Here is a 21,182-nt window from a genome sequence, read left to right on the forward strand (position 1 = left end):
TATTTTACTAAAAATAGTGTATACTGAATAAATGCAAACATACCCAAATATGTGGACTTATATTTGTGAAGACATGGATTCAAATTTATTTAATTTTACAGCGCGACAACACTGTCAAATTTTGTTTAATTGGCAGAATTTTTTAGTACTAATAAACCCCCAATAAGCACTCTAAGAGAAGCATATCCCTATGGTAAACTTCTATCAAATCTGTCATCTTTTGAATTATAATTTTTCTTATAACAAAATTGAAGATAAAATACCTACATAATCCCACCCATCATATGAATAATTCATGCTGTAATAGATCTAAACAGTAGTGTAGAGAAATATAATTCTGCAAATGATTCTAACAGCAATCCAAAATATATGTACAGTACAGATTGCACAAGCTCCACATTATACATATGGGCCTCATAATTCATTTGTTCATACCATTTAACATAAAGAAAGAAAGAAACTTGCAGAGTTTAAGGCAAAAACATCGATGAATCATCCCTGCTGTTGCAGCAAGAAACTCTTGATTTGTCCGAGCACCTAGCAAGTCGACATGAATCGTTTCACAAGATTAGCACCTGACATTTCGGACACCCAAAAATGTACAAGGAAAGATCGATAAACACACCTCGATAGCAATTACAGTTGGGGTGAGATCACAAGCATCTTCATATCCAAGTTTGGCCGTGATATCTACGATAAACATTTGCACAAAATTTACAAGAAAATAACGCACAAGATACATAAACAAGATGGGTATGCGAATCAAAGTTGTACCTTCAAAAGAAACTCGCACGGTGGCATTCGCATATGCTTCGCCCCTCTCTTCAAATAGGTCGGATAGCAATTTCATGGTCTAGATAAAACCCACACGGAGCAACCATAGGAAAAGAAATTGGAAATAGAAGATTAGCTATCTTTCATTCATTCATTTTTAATATTCATTTCTGATTCCGTGCTTCGTAAGTAATTTTAAGAGATAGATGACCCACCTTTCCATAAGGATCACTAGATTCATGATGCAAAAGTGGCCGGGACTTTGTTCCAGATGCTGTAAGTCTTCGTGCAAGCGCTTCCAAAGGTACATCTAGCCAAACCGTGATGCCGTTTCCCATATGTCTCCTAGTTCATCACAAACAGCAGATTAAATGGTCAACTAGACGGAGGTTTTCTGCAAGCTAATTAGCTAAATGATGCTAGACCTTCAAGTATTATTACCAATTGATGGGTCGAACCACAGCACCACCGCCAGTGGATACAATCAATCGATGCATTGAAGACAGCTTATACAATACCTCAGTCTAGACAATGAGAACAAAACACATGTTCAGTGAGATATTATGCATAGGTGGTGCTGACAATATTTGGCTCTCAGATAAAAGCAATAATATTTTACAATGATGGATATGAAGCAGCCAAAGCACTATAGGCTCTACACATACAGATCCGAATTAACAATGACATTTCAAAAATGATATTTAATAGTCAAGAACAGCACTTTCAAGGAAAACAATAAAGGGCATAATAAAAATCATTACAAGTGGTTGTTCGGAGGGAAGGGAAGATTTTTAGATTCATAAACAAAGATGTGTACTGTAAACATGAAAACTTTGTTTTGTATTAGAAGGAACCAAATAATAGCCAATAGTCAAATCATTAGGTATATGTTATGGCATTTATTACCTTTCCCGTATCATACCTACGTCAAATATGAAACAAATAGCATCCACGCTTTATTTCTATTTAAGAAAAATATCACCTACTGCACCATTCATAGATTGCGGAATATATAGGTTTTAATGCATCGTATGGAGAAGTGTGCAGAGTCTGTCCATCAAATAATACAGCCACACAAGGGGTGATACATGTATGCTTAGGTAACTTGTGGCAATAAATAAAGATCGTATCTCCATTTATATCGGTACTAGTATCCAGTATATTTATTTTTGGCTGAGAAAAGGTCCATACGATAGAAAATAAATCAATAGATAAATAAACTAACCTCATTATCTCTGAAGAAGTTCTCACCATATGACTTGAATATTTCAGCAACAGAGTACCCGCCTACTGCCTCCTCTATCAGTGCATCACTGAAAGATCCAAGAGTGAGAATGATTACATACTACTATAGGCACTTAACCAACAAAACCAAACTACTAGTCAAAGCTTTTTCAATCCAGCAGAAACCAATCAATTTGTTATTCGTCACAATAAGAATCAAAGTAAATATGCATTATTTCAGTCTTCCCAGAAAAGGAAAAGAAGGAAAAACAAAAATGCCTTTCTCTGCAGTCAAGTTATAGAAGGTATTAACTGCTGCTCACCAGTCATAAAATGAATATCCGAGGGCCTCTGCCAAAACCTTGCCCACTGTTGTTTTTCCAGATCCCATCATTCCTTCAATCCACAAAAACAGAATTAAAATGGAAGTGATCCTAACAAACAGTCTAACAGCGATAAAAATGCAGATGTGTCCCCACCAACAAGATATATACATCGCCCATTCAAAAATCGTTGAATCTCTTCTGATTTTTTCTGCAACAGGATCCACTGACACTAAGTCAGAGCTGACTTCAACTGTTTGAACACTTTTGAACTTGCCTCATCTTCCAATACACAACATTATCTCATGGATACATATGCGAAGCAACTTATAGGCTGCAAAAAGGTTTCACTGAATTTGAAGCCTTCTAGAATGAAGAATGAGCTAGAAGAACTTACCTTCATGATCTTCGATTCATCAACAGATTCTGAAATTTTGCCAACCTCCAGAACTGAAGCTACAAAAGGACAAAATGAATACATAAGCTATAGGCTAAGCAGCAGAATAGGCAGCCACCATAACAGTAGCAACGAAGCTATTGCCAGGCTCTTCCATACACCTCCTCCTAAAATCCCCACACAATCCTCATCCCTAATTTATCTTCCCCAATTTGCACCCACAAGAACAGTCCAATACCTTATAAGAAAACAATTTCTCTAATAAACAAGAATGATCTGAACTGCATACAAGAAAGTGGAATGAAATAAACTGCACGTGCAATAACCTAGTACATGTTGCTAGTTCTAGTGTTGCAATTATGTTGGGCATTACCTCACAAGAATTATCGTAAACATTGATGTCGTATTAATGGTGCTCACTGTTATCTTCACATTTTACTGTAATTGGAATATATATATCAAACAAGTGAATGTAAAATGACAGAAAGGTAACAGAAGGCAACCCTACTTGCTTAAACATTCACACTGATAACGAAAAAACCTGATGAAGTAAAGAATAATATGGTGACAACTACTCAACTTAACTTTGGAACTCAATTTCACACCAATACTATCCTAAAGATATTTTGCAATGTGGCTTCAGTCTCCATTTAACAAACTATTTAAGATGCCAAAAGAAAGGCGAAATTGGAATAATTCCCACACTTTTATGGTCTCAATTTATGGTTGTTCAACAGAAATGGTTTATTTCACTAATGCCACCACTAACAAGCACCCATCCAAGTTGCCCACAAACATAATGTCATGTTTACAATCAATCCAAATTAAGAGCAATGCTTATGCTTTCATTAACTACCTGGATTGTTCTCAGAAGTACACAAGACCTTTAAAGCCAGAGGCTCATGGAATCTTCCCCTTTGACTAAGATATCGGAAAGATGACATTCGACATGAACTTCGATCCACTTTGTTCCACCAAAAGGGCAAGGAATCTCTGGACTTTCTTGAAATAATTTCTGGATTCATCCAGGTTGAGAGATGCAGCCCTTGCAAAACTTTGGCCTCCATGATTAACCAATCACTCCCTTAGATTCCAACAAGGTTTGCTACAATCTACATCTCCATTAAAATAATTTTCAGTAAAGGCTAAAATCACTGCAAACAACATTCTGGTAACAATAAACAAGAATTAAAATGAGAGTAAACAAATCAGTATTCCAAACCACCCCGGAAAGCTAAAAAAAACCCAAAAAATCTCACCCTAAACTCGCTCACATCGAATAAATCAGATGAACCGAGAAACATTAAAATATCAATAGCACCTCAACAAAATCATAGAAACATTAGAATAGCACACACGCGGAATATATGCAAGAAACCGATACGTAATCTTTTCTTCCCCTCAAAAATACTCTTCCAATCAGGATGAGGATCATTTCCAATATAATACGCAAAATATTCAGCAGCAAAACCTGGGAAGTCGAGGAGCAGCAACTGAAGTTGATGAAATGGAAATTGTAGGGTAGGTGGCGATTGAAACCCGCTCCTAACCTCCAAATTGAAAATCGAGGTCGTCGCTGTCTCAACTAGAATATGGGCAAGATTTTCTGAAATCCACTACAGATGTTGACAAGAACACAACGTCGATGTGGTGTCTTTGTTTTACTGTTTTTTAATTTAATTTTTTTAATAATTGATATTTTAAAAATTTCCGATTAGTAATATTATTTTGTGAAAAAAAAAAATTTAATATGATATTTTAAAAAATATTACTAATTTAAATGGATAATTCCAAAATTAATTTTTAAGGATTTCTTCATCAGAATTAAAATGTACGACCACCGAAGTACCCTATTATTATTATTATTATTATTATTAAAAAAAAAAAAACTATAATGGTCCAGCCCGAACATGGTTTGGGCTTTCTAGAAAACTCTTCTTGGAGCCCTGTTCTGGTTTGCAATCTTACAGAGCGCTCTTCCCCGTTCAGCTCCGGCGTCCGATTATCGATTCTCGATTCTCCTTCAGCCGCAACCCCAACTTGTAGCCTTCCACGCCGTCGTTAAGTTTTTACCAGCGACGATGGCGACTGTTATGCAGAAAATCAAAGACATCGAAGATGAGGTAAATACATATGTTTTTTTGGGTAGAAGTGGTTTACATATGTTTGAGCAAGAAATCGCTTGTTATGTGATGCTCTTTGTGTTGCTTGTTTACTTTTGATTTAATAATTTTTGGTGTTTAATGGGCTTATGGAACTGCAAGTGTGTGGAGCTCAGTTTATGGAGGAAAAAGTTACTACATGTAATCGTTGTATCGACAAATTGTCGTAAGTAAATTGAAAATCATTGATTGTGTGAAATACTCTTATGAGTAACCTTTTCCCTCTGCTGAATTGACAACTTTTTTCTGAAGTAACAAACCCTATGAAATAGTATGAAGAAGCATTTGTTGGAACGATAATCTAGAATTAATTTGAGGCACTACGATACTTTTGGAATGGATTAAGAATCCCATAATTTAGTTTATCAACAGTGGACTTAAATATAATCAGGGGCTTTTATGCATTGACGTACTGTGGTTACTATGTGTAAAGTAATTAGTTCACGGGGTAATCGGTAATCAATAGTTGTAATCAATGAATTGTAGTAAACATGGCCATATGACTGTATAATCGTTACCAAGTTCTTAGTTTTATTTATAATTTATGATTCATTGTTGCAAGTGCTGTGATATTTTATTTTATTTTTCATCTTCCATTGTGGCTTCTTCATTGGTACTGTGTATTTCAAGATATTGATTTTTAATTCATGCCGTTTGCAGATGGCAAGAACTCAGAAGAACAAAGCTACGGCTCATCATCTGGGATTGCTTAAGGTACACCGTTAGATGTGTGTCTTTCTCCTATTGACTCGAATAAACACTAAAAATGTCTAGAATTATTTTATATTTGACTATTGCTTGGACATTCTGAAAAAAAAAGCATTTGAAACCGATTATGCTGTCTAAGTCTACATTGGGGCACATATTTCTTATTGACTTAAATTAACCAGAGTATTGTCGCCTAGAAGATTATGAAGGAATGAAACAAAACTGAATAACTGAACTGGGAAATCCGATGAGTTTAGAGTGAGCTCTGGATGATCTGTGAAATGAGCTCTGACTGTACACTTGTTCATTGAATGTACTCATAAATATCCCCATTATTGATCTGGAAAGATAAGGCTAGTCATTTACATTCTGTACATAAGTGCGATACATGCTACTGTTTGTTTTTTCAGAGGGCTCTTATTATTATTATTATTTTTTAACTCAATATTATTTAGATATTGCTATTATGGTTTTATATGAAAATAAGATCAGAATCTCAAATCATATTCAAGTATGTTCTAACACATTCCCTTAGATATGTAGTATCACCATCTTCTTATATTGCATATGGATGGTCAAAATGCACATTGTGTATTTATTTATTTTTATTTTTATATTGTTGGTGTGAGTTGTAACATGCTGAACCTAACAGATAGGGAAGTGTCTTCACATCTAGGAACATGAGTTGTTTTTCCTTTCTGTGCCTGTATCAAAAAACCAAGAACCTTTTTCTAAAGCTGAGTTTACTTTCAACTCTTCATCTGCATTAGGCAAAGCTTGCAAAACTTCGCAGAGAAATTCTTACACCAGCGACAAAAGGAGGTGGTGGTGCTGGAGAAGGCTTTGATGTTACAAAGAGTGGTGATGCAAGAGTTGGCCTTGTTGGTTTCCCATCAGTTGGAAAATCAACACTGTTAAACAAGTTGACTGGAACTTTTTCCGAGGTTTGTAGTTTTTGAGCATTTGAAGTGTTTTGTTTGGAATAATTTCGTAACTATTTGTTCTGTTGCAAAAATTATATTCTACGCGGTCGAATTTACATTATCATGAGATCATGTAGTGTTTATCACCAGGAGAAAATTAGTTCTCTTGCTTGATGCAAGCATATATTAGCCACATCTAATAGTTAGTCTGTAAAAGGCATCTGATCATGTGCATGACACTTAAATTTTTTTTTTAGCCTGATGAGTAAGTTACATTGATCAACTGAAATTGCTTGATGTCCAATATACCAATCTCATTTCAGTAAACCTGCAGGTTGCTTCATATGAGTTTACTACTTTAACTTGCATTCCTGGCGTGATCACTTATCGAGGAGCTAAAATTCAGGTAAAGATATTATTGCGTCCCATGGATCATTCAGTGTCTGGTTTGAACTGGCAACTGACCGATGTTTGATTTTTAAACTAAAACATGCCTATTGCCATGGCCATATCAAGTGCTGTTATTATTGATTTTTTTTCTTTCCCCTCTAATTCTTTCCAAAGCACATAAATCTTGCGGGCAACTGATATGAGGTCATACAATATTAAAGTTTACGTGGAAAAAAGAAGGACCAAGTTCACTTAGGTTTGATTGTGGGCCTTGTGGCACAAGGTTGATGACTCTAGAGTGGGGCTTTTATCTTCTTTTATTTTATTTCTAAGTCTTTTATTTAATTTGGCTTGAGGCAATGTAAATGAGCCCATGCATACAAGGGTCCATTTAGGTCAAATATAAAAGAGGGGTTTATCTAGTTTAGATGGATTATAAGGTTTTTGGGTAATGATGGCTTCGGCTTGGTAGCAGAGAGAATTTGGTTTTCCTCTGCATGATTAATTCGTCTAATTCTCAATGAAGTTCATTATTTTTGTTTTACCTACATCCTATCAGCAAGAAGAGTTGAAATTTTCGTTATGTTCTTAAACTCTCAGTTTGTTTGTTTGTTTGGTTTTTTAATGATTTTCACTTTTGATAAGCTTTGTGTAGTTGTTATTCTGATCAGAAACTTTTAGGGGAAATGTTGTTCTCTATTATAAAAAAATTTCTATTTTAGAATATAGCAGATGATGAGATGGCTAGATGCACTTGATTCTACTGATCCATGATGATATGCGTGCACACACACACACACATATATACTCATTCGATTATATTAGTTTTGGTATGGTTGTTCCCCTTTATGGTCTAGTTACTGCATAGCTCCATATCACCGATCTTTATTTTATTTGATAATATCTATATTTTTTATTCTTCCTTGTGCTTTTGGTATGCACTTATTACCTACTATTGTTGGAGATATGGTGGTGATAGCAACAAAATGGAATCTGAAGGAGATGAAGTAATCCGTGCAAGATGATAATTGTGAATTTCATTCTCAACCTGTAATTTGCTACTGAATTTATTTTGTAATGCAATATATGATATATAGATATTTAATTGATTTTCATACTTTTGACAGTTATTGGATCTTCCTGGTATTATTGAAGGTGCAAAAGATGGCAAGGGTAGAGGTAGACAGGTAATGTGCGTGCAACATAAATTATACATTCTTAACATGATTTAGATGCTTGTTCTCTCAATTAATTCTGGAATATGGTTCTCAAATAGGTTATCAGTACAGCACGAACATGTAACTGCATCCTGATTGTGCTTGATGCTATCAAACCAATCACTCACAAACGTCTGATAGAGAAAGAGCTCGAAGGTTTTGGCATAAGGTAATATGCTTTTGATTATGATAAATTTTCTGTGTTGTCTTTTCTACTTCATTGCAATGAAGTAGTTCACCATTATTAATTTACACGGTGAATGAGAATAGCTACTTTGGGAATTTCTATCATACATTCTCATGTTGTCCTGAATCATCTACTAATTCAATCTTTGTAAATTGTCATGCTTACAATCAATGCATGAGCTATAATCTTATTGATCCTTACATGAAGATTATGTAGCTTAATGCAATTTGTTTGTAAATCTTAGATACTCCATCTAAATGTGTCTATTTCAGAATATATATCTCTTTTATCTGCAGTTATATAATGATGTTATTGGTTTATGAAAACAGATTGAATAAGGAGCCACCAAATCTGACATTTCGGAAGAAAGATAAGGGTGGAATCAATCTTACATCTACAGTGAACAACACGAATCTTGACCTTGAAACAGTGAAGGCAATTTGTGGTGAATACAGAATACACAATGCTGATATCAATCTCAAATATGATGCAACAGCTGATGACCTTATAGATGTCATTGAGGGCAGTAGAATATATATGCCGTGCATCTATGTTGTCAACAAGATTGATCAGATCACGCTTGAAGAGCTTGAAATTTTGGATAAACTACCACATTACTGCCCTATCAGGTACTCCACCTGATTTTTGTTAAGATGCACTAATGGACTTAGGTATTAGATTGTTCTGATTGGTCCCTGTTATGTTTGTCCCACTTGTTTGCTTGTTTCCTGAGAGATTTGCTTATTGATTTCTGTAGTGCTCATTTGGAATGGAACCTTGATGGTCTTCTGGAAAAAATATGGGAGTATTTAAATTTAACCCGCATATACACGAAACCTAAGGGGATGAATCCGGACTATGATGATCCTGTGATATTATCATCAAAGAGACGGACAGTTGAGGACTTCTGCAATAGAATCCACAAGGACATGGCCAAACAATATAAATAGTGAGTTTTCCTTGAATTCCTTGACTTTAAAGCTCTCCTCATTTTTATTGTTTAGCATTTAGATCTGACGGAACTTTATGTTTCTTAGAGGCTTAGCAGAACATTCTTGGCTATAACTCAATGATTCCAATAAAAATGGTAGATAACTTATTAAGTTAATTTAATATGATGACTTTCAATAATTGCCTTTGATCAGATGAATGGAAGAATTTTCCTTGATCGATAACTTATTAGGTTAATTTAATATGATAGACTTTCAATTGATTGCATTTGATCAGATAGATAGAGGAAAATTTCCATGATGGGATTCATGTAATGCAGTGATGGTTTCTTTGTGTCACCTGCCATCGTATTAGTAAAATTATATTTTTGATATTATGTTTTCAATAAAAATTAGGCACTGGATGCAATCCTTTAGGGGAAAAATATTCTACTATCCCATTGTACTAAAACCGAAGAACATTGAAAACACATACAAACATACATAAAATTGATTTTCTAATGTTTAAATTCAATGAATTGCAGTGCTCTGGTTTGGGGTTCGAGTGCGAAGCACAAACCACAAAGGGTGGGCAAGGTAAAGTCTTTCAACTTGCTCGCAATTCTCTCCTCACCTGAAGTATAATTTCTCCTTGGAGATTACTAATAAGTTTTTTCATCGATTAGGAGCACGAACTGGAAGACGAAGACGTCGTGCAGATCATCAAAAAGGTGTAATATACACATGAAGTTTTGCTACTGAGAGTGATTGCGGTATGAGTTAAGAATCCACGCTCAAGTTATTTTCTTGAAGTACACTATTTGTGCGTGTATCACTCACTATCAGGTAGAAATGAATAGTGACGTAGATTTGAAACTATAATGTATGTTTTGTCTGATGAAAGCTGTTTTGTTAGTGAGTGAAATTAAGATTGCTGTATCTCATTCTATCCTTTTCTTTGTCAATTCATAACTGAATAGAATTGCATGATTTTGGAGGCCGTTGTTAGATATGCATGTTCTAATGATTTTTGATTTGGGTTTGAATCTATAACACCCCAAATTGGGGCTACCATTCTCCACTAGGGTGGGAAGAAAATACCATAGGAAAAATTAATAGAATATATATATTATTATTTTAATAGATTATATTATCATTGCATCAAATCGAATCATGTTGATGTAATATAATTTTATTAGCTTTAAGTGTAAGCATTCAAATCCTAATAATTTAAGTTAGGATGGCCTAAAAAGAATGTAAGTCTAATGAAATGGTAGAGTGATTAGGCCCAAAAATAGCCCAATAAAATGATAAAAGTAAGTTAGGGTGAATGTAAATCCAATGAAATGATAGAGTAATTAGGCCCAAAAGGAATATAGCCCAATGAAATGATTAAAAGTAATTTAGCCAAACGGTGGTCATTAACAAGATTATAAAGACAGAAAAGGATGATCATGACACAATTAATTTATATTTATATTACATTAACTAATAATTAATTTAAAATTTTATTATTCAAATAAAAAAACACAAAAATCAAACAAACAAAGTTACAAACGCACCTCTATTGTTTGCCTGAGGAGAGAAGAAACAGGAGATGGAAAGTCGGGAAGAACAGTAGTCATAGCATACTATTTGTGAAATTGGGATTTGGAATTAGGGTTTCGCTCGCTTTACTCTTTTGTTCGCCCATCGTCTTCATAAGACCGTAAGTTGAATTTCTGTATTCTCGTACAGTCAGTTGTGTGGATACATGTTTATACACTTTGCTCGTTTGCGCCTGTTAATTATTTACTCAAATATTTACCCCTTTTACACAAGGGTAAATTTTCCTACGACCTACGGTTCGTCGATCCTCACTCTTCGTGTTAATATTTTCATTTGTTTCTTTTTATTGCAGTTTATCTAAGGTAAGGATGCATCGTCGGTTGAGAAAAAAGAAAACGAAGATTAGGCGGCGCAAAAGAAAATCCCAAGCGATGAATCCATCGCCATTGTCGCCTCCTTGGGTTGATTTGCCTTCTGATGTGACAGCGAATATCCTACAGAGACTGGATGTGGTAGAGATCCTTCAAACTGCACAGAAAGTATGCACTACCTGGTGGAAAGTGTGCAAAGATCCTTCCATGTGGAAGGTAATTGATATGAGAGATTCATTGCCGGACTTCAATATTGAAATCATGTGTCGCGAAGCTGTTGATCGTAGCCAGGGCCAGTTGACTGACATTAACATTGGGTATTTCGGAACCGATGAGTTGATTTTATACATTTCGGAAAGGTAACATCATCTAGTTTCAATTTTGATAACATTTCAGTAGAAACTAAACTGATTGTAGTTTCTTTCTTGATTAACTTGGGTATTCCTTTATGCGGTAAGTCATGTTCTCTATTCAAATGTGGAGAAAGAAATGTCTCAGTTGTAGCTATAGTTTCGACCCACCTGAAAGAAGAGTTTTCCTACCCCGTGGATTATCACTTCGGTTTCTTTTCAGGCTAGATTGGGGTTGGAGGTTTGTGTTTTTTGATTAAAATAATGTTTAATGTAATGACTTGTGAAAAGGATTCTTTTTTTTTTTTTTTTCTCATAGAGTCTAAATAATAAAATCAGTGTGTAGAATCCCTAAAGAAAAAGGTTTGGTTCTTTTCAATACGGATTGGGTTTGGAGGTTTGGGTTTTTTATTGAAATAGTGTCTGATGTGAACAGGTTCGGAAAATTGAGTTTTATAGTAAAAACCCGCGCAGAATCCCAAAAGGAAAAGATTTGTTTCTTTTCAGTCTGGATTGGGTTTGGAGGTTTGAATTGTTGATTAAAATTATGTTCGATGAGATGTTTTGTGTACATAATTTTTTTTTGTATTTTTTTTTTCCCACAAGAATATAGACATCAAATAGTGAAAACAAGTGTAGAAACTGAAAAGGAACAAACCTTGAGAAATTTCATATGTTAAGCTATGCTATATTCATTCCCTACTCATTTGCTGTATTGTCGAAACAGGTGCAGTGGCCTTAAATCCCTCACTCTCAAGCTTTGCTGTGATGTTTCGAGCTATGCTCTGCGAGAAGCAGTTCGAAATTTCCCCAAGTTAGAAGAGCTGCACCTCTTATTCCACTGCATTGGTGCCGAAGATGTTGAAAATATCGGCACATCTTGTCCTCAATTGAAGTCTTTCACACTCAATGCTGCCGGAACAAATTATCCAGGATTGGGACACGATGATTCCTGGGCACTGGCAGTTTCAAAAAGCATGCTGAATTTGCACCATCTCTGTCTTCTTGGGCACAACATGACGAGCGAAGGTTTGGAAGCAATTCTTGATGGCTGCCCACATCTTCAATCACTTGACATCCGCCGTTGCTTTAGCATTGATCTAAATAAGGGAAATCTTGGCAAGCGGTGCTCCGAGAGGATTAAAGATCTCAAGTTCCCTCATGATGCAATCGATGATTGCAACAAGATTGCTTCCGAGTTTGTTCATTGTTACAACTACTATGACTCGGAATTTTCGAACTACTCTGATAGTGACTTGTTCGGAAACTATGAGGATTACAGTGAAGGTGACTACGAGGATTATACCGATCTATTTGCTGATGATTTCCTTGCCTCTTTCTTGCCTGGGGGCCATCAGTATATTTGAGACATCAGGTGATATAATTCTCAGTTCCTTGTTCTAATCCAATCTGTTTTTGTCACTACTGAATATTTCAACAACACTTTGTTGATCTTTTGCCTTTTGGGATCTTTAGAAACATCATTTCGGATTTGTCTTCTCCATTTGATTTGTTTTTGTACTGTGTTTCCATCAGTGTGTTATGTTTTGCAGTAGAATTACTGTCAACCAACAACAATTATTATTATTTTCTTACATAGAATTTTAATTAGTTGAAATGGAAAATACTAGAAATTATAGAAAAATACAGAAACAGAAATTAAATCTGGGAATGAAAATTAAAGGAAAAATGCAAAGATGAAATAAAATACAAAATCCATTCCTCATAACCTCATCACATATTTACACACACATATATATTGCTAGGGTAATATTAATCATATAATTTACAATAGAAAATTAATAAATGTGAATTGATCTACTATTGTATTGTTCAAAGGCCAAGGCCATGAAGAGATCTCCAACTCGTATTTTTTTTGATGTCCTTTCCTACAATAGAAAAGAACAATGTAAGAACTTAGATGCAAAATTCAATTTACTATCAATATATAAATAATTGAAATACAATATTGTACTTTTGAAATTTACCTTTTCACTTAGATGTTTCATTTCACATCCATAGAGCATAGACAACGCAACTCTTTCAGTGAACGAGTCTTGTAGGTGGATATAATACTGTCTTAGAAAATAGCAATTTTTATATGACATTATTAATTCAAAAAAATCAATATTACAAATATAATGTATCGTAGAATCATATACCTTATCGGTGAAACTTGAATTATTAAGCTTTTTTATTTGGAGTTCCCAACCCTCCAGCCGTTCTTGTAAAAATAAATTATAAGCTGGTTCAAGTGGTGGATTTATTATATCTCTTGATGGGTTTTGAGTATGTTGTTGTGACATTTTCTTCACTCCAATATCGAGTTTTTCACCCTTCCGTACAACAAATACATGGTACACGATTTTTTCATACTCGTCGCTCTATATGCACAAATAAATTATGATAAGTAAAAACGCTAATAAATTGCATCTCTACTTTATTTTTTATATAGCCCACTTTAACATTATAATAATATTATCACTAGATACGTTGAACCCATCATATATTATATAGAAAACTCATCATATTGAAGCTTATTAAACTTTGATATTGTTAAATAACATAACCATAAGAACATAGAATCCTTCGACATAATCAAATTCACATACCGTACAATTCATTTCGAGGATGTATGTATCACCACTTTTAAGTTTAGATAATTATTAATCTTCTTATTATCAACTCATCTATAACTATAATACAGAATTTTATTTACCATGACATTAATCAATCCCCACCTACCAACACATTTCATGAATGCAAACTCTTTTTACTATTTTATGCAACTACAAAAATATTGCATGAAATATAATTTATTTCAATAGGTGGATTAAATCCATTATACCTTGGAAAACTTCCATCACAACAAAAATGAAACACATACCAGTATAAAAAAATAAAAACTTTCAAGATAATTGATCCACTTACCGAAATATTCATTTCAAGGATGTAATTTTCATCGCCTAAGTCATGTTTGAATATTTCGAATGATGCTGTCCATGTCTTTTCTTTGACACGCTTTTGACGGCGTGAAGTTTGTCTGCTGGTTGATTTATAATGATCCTACGAAGTATTCCAACAAAGATAAACATGTTAAAAAAAAATTAACTATAAAAATATATTTAATTCATAAATGTAAATACACTAATTTTTCTTTTATTAATTTCGAAGAATTTTTTTAGTTATTTAAATTTACATATATTTAGCATATGTTTTGGGTAGTATTTAACAAGAAATGAACCGGTTGAAATGGAGATTTTTTAATAAAAGTTGACTCCCAAGAAAGCCAAAATTAATATGTCAATATTATCAATTTATGCTTAAACACTTTTTTCATATACATTTTTAATATCCATATTTTAACAAATAATATCAAATTTGCCACTTTTTTTTTTTTTTTTTTCTATTTACCAAACCACCATTTTTTTTTATCAATACATTAATAATTTTTTATAATACCTTACATTATAAATAATATTATTACATTAATCCCATGGTATATATAACATAGAAAACTCACTTTTTAACAAAATTGAAACTTATTAATCTTTGATTCTATCACATAACATAACCATTAAGAGCACAAAATCCCTCAATATAATTAAATCCACATACCATATAATGCATTTTGAGGATGTATGTTTCACCCCTTAATTTGCGTTTAAATATTTTGAATGATGCTTGTCGGTTGATTGATGGAGAGTGATACTGCAAAGTGATTCAAGATGAATAAAAACATTAAAATCAAAACTTAAAATTTATTTAACCATTGTGTACAATAAATATATCAACAAAACTATAAATTCAAATAAAAATAAATGAACAAAAAGTTTAGCTAGTGATATTAGATTGTATAAGCAAAAATCTATCAATACTTACATTGGTTTTTGGCCGCAACAATGTGATCTGCATCTTCTATCCCCAAACATATAAAACAGTTAATATGTTAGAGTATATAAAAATTATATGTAGGTGGATCTATCCCTAGATCTCAATCCCCAAACTTGTTTTGTATCTTTAGAGCTCAAGCAAGCTGACTGATCGAGTGTTCCCCTCAATGGTGGATAATCGGGTTTTCCCCTAAATGGTGGCTAGATCTAGAAAACCCAATTTCCTATTCCCAGACCATTTGGGCTCTGTGTATGTCCTCCAGGCGGCGGAGATGAATTTTCTTTTCAGTATAGTTTCGAATAAACAATTAGGGTTTTTATAGATAGAATTAGGGTTTTGTTAGGTGAATTGGGCTTCGCAAAATTCCATAAATTCTTTGTCTATAAAGCCCACAACATTGTAGTTACTAATGCAAGTATTTATAGTACTATCATATAAATTTTGGACCTATTATGATATTTGGACTTTAGTAATATATCTGGTAATTTCATAATTTACTTCATATAATTAATTCAATTGGATCCAATAAAAATATTGTGGAACATTCAAATCAAAATATCCAATCTCAAGATGAATCTAATATACAGGAACTATTATAATTTTGACTCGTCTCACTTAATAGTTTTAGCATAGTAAAAAAATATAGTTTTAGCATAGTAAGAAAAATATACTTTAAAACTCGCACTGAAATAAGTTTCGCATCATATTAAAAATATACTTTTTAAAACTCTACAAACGCAATTTATCACTTTTCAAACCCAGGTGCTTGACTCCATAGGTTCGTTTAAAAATTCAGTTCAGATGGTGTATTGGATTATGGCCGGTCAAAAGCTTATCACGGTTGGATCTCCGGCTTAATCAAGAAAAATATTCGGATCGGATCTCACAATGATAACTTGAGAATGAGCAGCCGAGGAATCAAATCAATTGAAGATATTAAAATACATAGGATTTAAATTAGCTGGAACGGGAAAAAGCTTAAAATTATAGAAAACCTACATAGAAAACCTACAGGATTTAAAGCTGTAAAAAATGCTGAAATGAAATTTAAAGGAAAAATATACTAGGAGATGAAATAAAATATAAAGAAACCAGATAGAGAACAAGGGGAAAAAAATCAACATTTGGATGGTGTTCTGTGAGTGTTTTTTAGGCAGCAAAAGTATGGTGAGTCTATCCATTCCTCGATCATCTTCACAATCTCACTTCTTTCGCTTTCTCTTCCCACGTCGTCTCACTCTCCTACAACCAAATACTGCCATTTTCAGTCATTACCAATGAATTGTTCAACTACTCTTCTCAGCCTGATCTTGAGGCCTCCAGGTTTCCATTCCTCTTTGTGCCTTTCAATGATTAATGAGGTTTAGTCCACAACAAAATCTATTACTTGTATTAAAATTAATTCCCTACTCATTTTGTCCTAAACATTGATGTGAGCCACATTCAAAACCATAGTTTGGATCATATGGGTCTTGTTAAAAATATATATAGACAATGGAACCAGACGAGACTAGTTTAATATACTTTTATCTATGTTTGTCCGGTCAACTTGATTACCTACTTTCCATACATGTTTATTACATTGAAGTTTAATTTCCACAGTATCATACCCTTCCGAAAAAAAAAAAAAAAAAGATGCACATTTTGGTTGTTAGATACACAACAATCACAAGCATGATTTCATGTAGTAAACCATCAAGTCGTTGATAATTTGATTTCACATTATATTTAAAAAGTCATTGTTTATTAGGCCAACATAGATACAACTGGATTTATAAAGTGAATTAAAACAATGAGATTGGATTAGATTTTCCTATTAAGTATTTGTAATAAAATCTAATGAGTATCATTTATACAAAATCTTCATATGCCAATATAATTCTCTAATAAAACAACAATTTTTATATGCGATCAAAACAATTTTAAAAAAAATATTAAAATGGATTGAAAGATACTGCATATTCCTATACATATGCAATAAACTTAATAACCTGGTTATAGAAATTATGGGTTTAAATTATTTTACCATACCTACTCACATACCATAATTGCATGATATAAAATTTAATCTTCTCGAGATAATTATTACATAAACCAATGCATCATTATACTTTCACTTCATTATGAATGAATTAGGTAGGAAGGAGAGTGACCGAGCTCATAGAGGGCTTCGATGTGGCTGTGTCGACGCAGAGTTTTAGGAAGACAGCTCCTACTCATCATCAAATCATTGAAAGAGAAAGGAAAAATATGTACTCCATCTATCTCTTCCAAAATATCTGAATTTTTCCAGCAAAGCATTCTCCCCAATGGCATTTTCCAGTTTCCTCCTCTTCACGATGCAATTATAGCTTGCGGATAATAAAATCCCCTCCTCATCCTCATCACATATATACATAAATACATACATATGTAAAGAGGAGCCGAATATCACTAGGGCAGTAATCATACAATTTACAATAGAAATTTGATAAATGTGAATTAATCAATAAGTTACAAACCACTATTGGATTGTTCGAAAGCCATTCAAAAATCTACATCTCTTTGTCTTTTTGTATCCTTTCCTACAATAAAAAAGAATAATGTAAGAACATAGACGTGGAATTCACTTTACTATCAATATATAAGCAATTGAAATATAATTTTGTACTTTTAAAATTTATCTGCTCACGAAGATGTTTCATCTTACATCCATAGAGTATAAAGAATGCAACTTCTTTAAGGCAACGAAGCGTATGCGAGGCTTGTAGGTGGATATAATACTGTCATAAAAAATATACAATTTCTATGTAACATTATTAATTCAAAAAAATCAATATTACAAATATAATGTATTGTAGAATCATACCTTATCGGTGAAACTTGAATTATTACGCTTTCTTATTTGGATACCCAACCCTCCAGCCGTTCTTATAAAGATAAATTATACGTTGGTTCAATTGGTGGTTTATTATTTCTCTTGATGGGTTTTGAGTATATTGTTGTGACATCTTCTTCACTACAATATCGTGTTTCCCATCATTTCGGACAACAGATATATGGTACGCCTGTTTTTCATTTTCATCATTTCTACATGCACAAATAAATTATGATATAAGAACTTTGATAAATAGCATGCAGTAACAATAATTTTATATTATATATAACGATAGAGAAGGTAAACAACTTAAGCACATCACACATATTTATTGGTTAGATTTGTTGAATGGGCAAACTATCAAAAGGGAAACATGATATAAGTTGGCATCATCAGCATTTATTATCATTATCATTATAATTTTTTTAATAGGACTCCACTTTATTTTTTACATATCTCATTTTAACATTATAATAATATTATCCCTAAACACGATAAACCCATCATATATATATATAACATAGAAAAAATTCACTTCTTAACCAAATTGGTGCTTTATTAATCTTTGATTTTATTACATAACAGAACCATAAGAGCATAGAATTCTTCAATATAATCAAATCCACATACCTTATAATTCATTTCGAGAATGTATGTTTCACCCCTTAAGTCGTGTTTAAATACTTTGAATGATGCTTATCTTCTGATTGACTGAGAGTTATATCGCAAATTCACGATTCAAGATGAGTAAAAACATTAGAATAAAATTTTAAATTTATTTTAACATTGTGTACAATAAATATATCAAAAAATTTATAAATACAAAGACGAAAGACCTAAACATGTCATATATATACATATCCATTAGATTTGCTAAAGTACATGGTAACAAAACTAAAGATCGTCTAGTATGGCTTTAAGGATCAAATATTTTGGCAACCCTGTGAATATTATTAAATAACTTTTATAACAAAGGGTATATAAGAACTTTCAAAAGCAATATTTTTCTAAAAGTAAGTGAAAAGAAATTTTAGCTAGTGATATAGATTGTATAAGCAAAAAAACTATCAATACTTACATTTTTTGCCGGCAACAATGTGATCTGCATCTTCTATCCCCAAGCGTAAAAGAAAAGTTAATATCTCTGTCTACAATTGCGTCTAATGGTTCTAGGCACAATGTTAGAGTATATAAAAATTATATATAGGCGATTCTATCCTTAGATTTCAATTTATATACGATGAGATCGGCGGATATTACTTTTAGAATTCCGCCGGCACCTTACGAGAAATCAAAGTTTTTGGGTTTCAGGAAGTATAGTCGCAAGGTTGAAATTTAAAGGAATTGACGGAAGGACAACTCAAACTGGTAAGCAGAATGATCTGAATATTCCCCTCAATGGTGGCTAGATCTAGAAAACCCAATTTCCTATCTTCCCTACCACTTGAATTCTATCTATGTCCTTGCGGCAGTAGAGATGATTTTTCTTTTTAGCATAGCTTCGAAGAAACAACTAGGGTTTTTATAGAAAAAATTAGGGTTTTGTTGGGTGAATTATTAGGTTTTGGGCTTCGATAAAGCCCACAACATTGTAGTTGCTAATGTAAGTATTTATAGTACTATTATATAAATTTTGGACGTATTTTGATATTTTGACTTAATAATATATCTCGGTTATTCACAATTTGCTTTACATAAATTCAATTGGATCTTCAATTCAAAATATCCAATAAGATGAATTTAATACATATGAACTATTATAAATTTGTCTCGTTTCACTTAATAGTTTTAGCATAAAATAATACTTTATAAGTCGTACTAAATAAGTTTCACATCGTATTAAAAATTTACTTTTTAAAACCCGTCAAAGCGGCTTATCAGATCACTTTTTAACCCTTAGTAAGTGACTCCATAGGTTCTCTTATTGTTCAGAAAAATATTCGGATTTTGGCCTGTCAAAATTACGGTGGGTTCTCCGAGTTAATCAAGAAAAATATTCGGATCGGATCTTAAAGCAATTGAAGTTATTATAAAATACATAGGATGTAAATTAGTTGGAATGGGAAAAGGCTTAAAACCTAAGAAAAATTACATAAATTAAAGCTCAAAATGAAAATTTAAGGAAAATTGCAGAGAGATGAAATAAAATACAAAGAAACCACAGAGAGGACAAGTAAAACAATTCAAAAGCATTTGGATGGTACGGTGTTCTGTGAGTCTTTTTTAGGCAGCAAAAAAATGGAGAGTCTCTATCCATTCCTCGATTATCTCCACAATCTCTCCCCACGACGTCTCACTCTCCTACAACCAAATACTGCCATTTTTAATTATTACCAAGGAGTTGCTCTACTATGATCTTCTCAGACTGATCTTGAGGCCTCCAGGTTTCCATTCCTCTTTGTGCCTTTCAATGATTAACGAGGTTTTAGTCCACAACAAGAACTATTACTTGTATAAAATTAATTCCTTGCACATTTTGTCCTAAACATTGATGTGAGCCACAATTCAAACCCATAGGTTTAGATCATATGGGTCTTGTTAGAAAATTTATAGGCAATGGAACCAGACGAAACCTGTTCGAACTTCTATCAATTTTTTTCTGGTCGACTTGATTACCTACTGTCCGTACATATTAATTAAAGTACGAACCACATAATGCATTGAAGTTTACTTTCCACATATCATGCAGTAGTAAAGCATCAAGTAGTTAATAATTTGATTTGGCATTATATTAAAAAAAGTCATTGTTTATTATGCCAACATAGATACAACTGCGTTTATAAAGTGAAATAAAATAATGAGATTGGATTATATTTCGTGTAAAATATTTGCAATAAAATCTAATATAGTATCATTTATACAGAATCTTCATATGCCAACATAATTCCCTAATAAAACAACAATTTTATATGCCATCAAAATAATTCT

General features: G+C 33.0%; 4 protein-coding genes and 1 long non-coding RNA gene across 10 annotated transcripts; 2 read left to right on the plus strand and 3 right to left on the minus strand.

Moving 5' to 3' along the window:
* Positions 1-332: 332 nt before the first annotated feature.
* LOC127258615 (shikimate kinase, chloroplastic-like) lies at positions 333-4,352 on the minus strand. Of its 5 annotated transcripts, none has more exons than XM_051285538.1 (11): positions 4,190-4,352; positions 3,575-3,836; positions 2,719-2,777; positions 2,478-2,532; positions 2,322-2,394; positions 2,000-2,087; positions 1,216-1,298; positions 990-1,119; positions 775-853; positions 626-690; positions 333-537 (listed from the first exon to the last, which is right to left on the minus strand). In XM_051285538.1, exons 2-11 carry the CDS (start codon positions 3,783-3,785, stop codon positions 493-495), a joined length of 888 nt encoding a protein of 295 aa, XP_051141495.1. In that variant the 5' UTR covers positions 3,786-3,836; positions 4,190-4,352; the 3' UTR covers positions 333-492. The 5 variants fall into 5 exon arrangements, with proteins under 5 accessions (XP_051141495.1, XP_051141497.1, XP_051141492.1 ...); XM_051285540.1 differs by having other exon boundaries at positions 3,575-3,830; positions 4,077-4,352; XM_051285535.1 differs by having other exon boundaries at positions 3,575-3,830; positions 4,190-4,351.
* A 285-nt stretch (positions 4,353-4,637) lies between these two features.
* On the plus strand, positions 4,638-10,266 carry LOC127258461 (developmentally-regulated G-protein 3). Its single transcript, XM_051285309.1, has 10 exons — positions 4,638-4,841; positions 5,541-5,594; positions 6,359-6,532; positions 6,846-6,917; positions 8,029-8,088; positions 8,178-8,287; positions 8,635-8,934; positions 9,063-9,254; positions 9,780-9,831; positions 9,921-10,266. The coding sequence occupies exons 1-10, from the start codon at positions 4,800-4,802 to the stop codon at positions 9,969-9,971; spliced, it is 1,107 nt and encodes a 368-aa protein (XP_051141266.1). The 5' UTR covers positions 4,638-4,799; the 3' UTR covers positions 9,972-10,266.
* Positions 10,267-10,763: 497 nt separating this feature from the next.
* LOC127258418 (putative F-box/LRR-repeat protein 23) lies at positions 10,764-12,996 on the plus strand. Its single transcript, XM_051285254.1, has 3 exons — positions 10,764-10,942; positions 11,135-11,512; positions 12,231-12,996. Exons 2-3 carry the CDS (start codon positions 11,151-11,153, stop codon positions 12,868-12,870), a joined length of 1,002 nt encoding a protein of 333 aa, XP_051141211.1. The 5' UTR covers positions 10,764-10,942; positions 11,135-11,150; the 3' UTR covers positions 12,871-12,996.
* Positions 12,997-13,138: 142 nt separating this feature from the next.
* On the minus strand, positions 13,139-15,673 carry LOC127258417 (uncharacterized). 2 transcript variants are annotated; one of them, XM_051285253.1, is made up of 6 exons: positions 15,386-15,673; positions 15,122-15,214; positions 14,435-14,569; positions 13,666-13,887; positions 13,492-13,578; positions 13,142-13,392 (listed from the first exon to the last, which is right to left on the minus strand). In XM_051285253.1, the coding sequence occupies exons 1-6, from the start codon at positions 15,416-15,418 to the stop codon at positions 13,303-13,305; spliced, it is 660 nt and encodes a 219-aa protein (XP_051141210.1). In that variant the 5' UTR covers positions 15,419-15,673; the 3' UTR covers positions 13,142-13,302. The 2 variants fall into 2 exon arrangements, with proteins under 2 accessions (XP_051141209.1, XP_051141210.1); XM_051285252.1 differs by having other exon boundaries at positions 13,139-13,392; positions 13,492-13,887.
* A 1,739-nt stretch (positions 15,674-17,412) lies between these two features.
* Positions 17,413-19,730, minus strand: LOC127258419 (uncharacterized). Its single transcript, XR_007840307.1, has 5 exons — positions 19,333-19,730; positions 18,885-18,965; positions 18,246-18,466; positions 18,048-18,159; positions 17,413-17,961 (listed from the first exon to the last, which is right to left on the minus strand). It is a non-coding gene; the product is annotated as an uncharacterized LOC127258419 (long non-coding RNA).
* Positions 19,731-21,182: the final 1,452 nt, after the last annotated feature.

Source organism: Andrographis paniculata, unplaced genomic scaffold, assembly GCF_009805555.1.
Source record: "Andrographis paniculata isolate CXL003 unplaced genomic scaffold, ASM980555v1 Contig59END, whole genome shotgun sequence".
NCBI lineage: Eukaryota > Viridiplantae > Streptophyta > Magnoliopsida > Lamiales > Acanthaceae > Andrographis > Andrographis paniculata.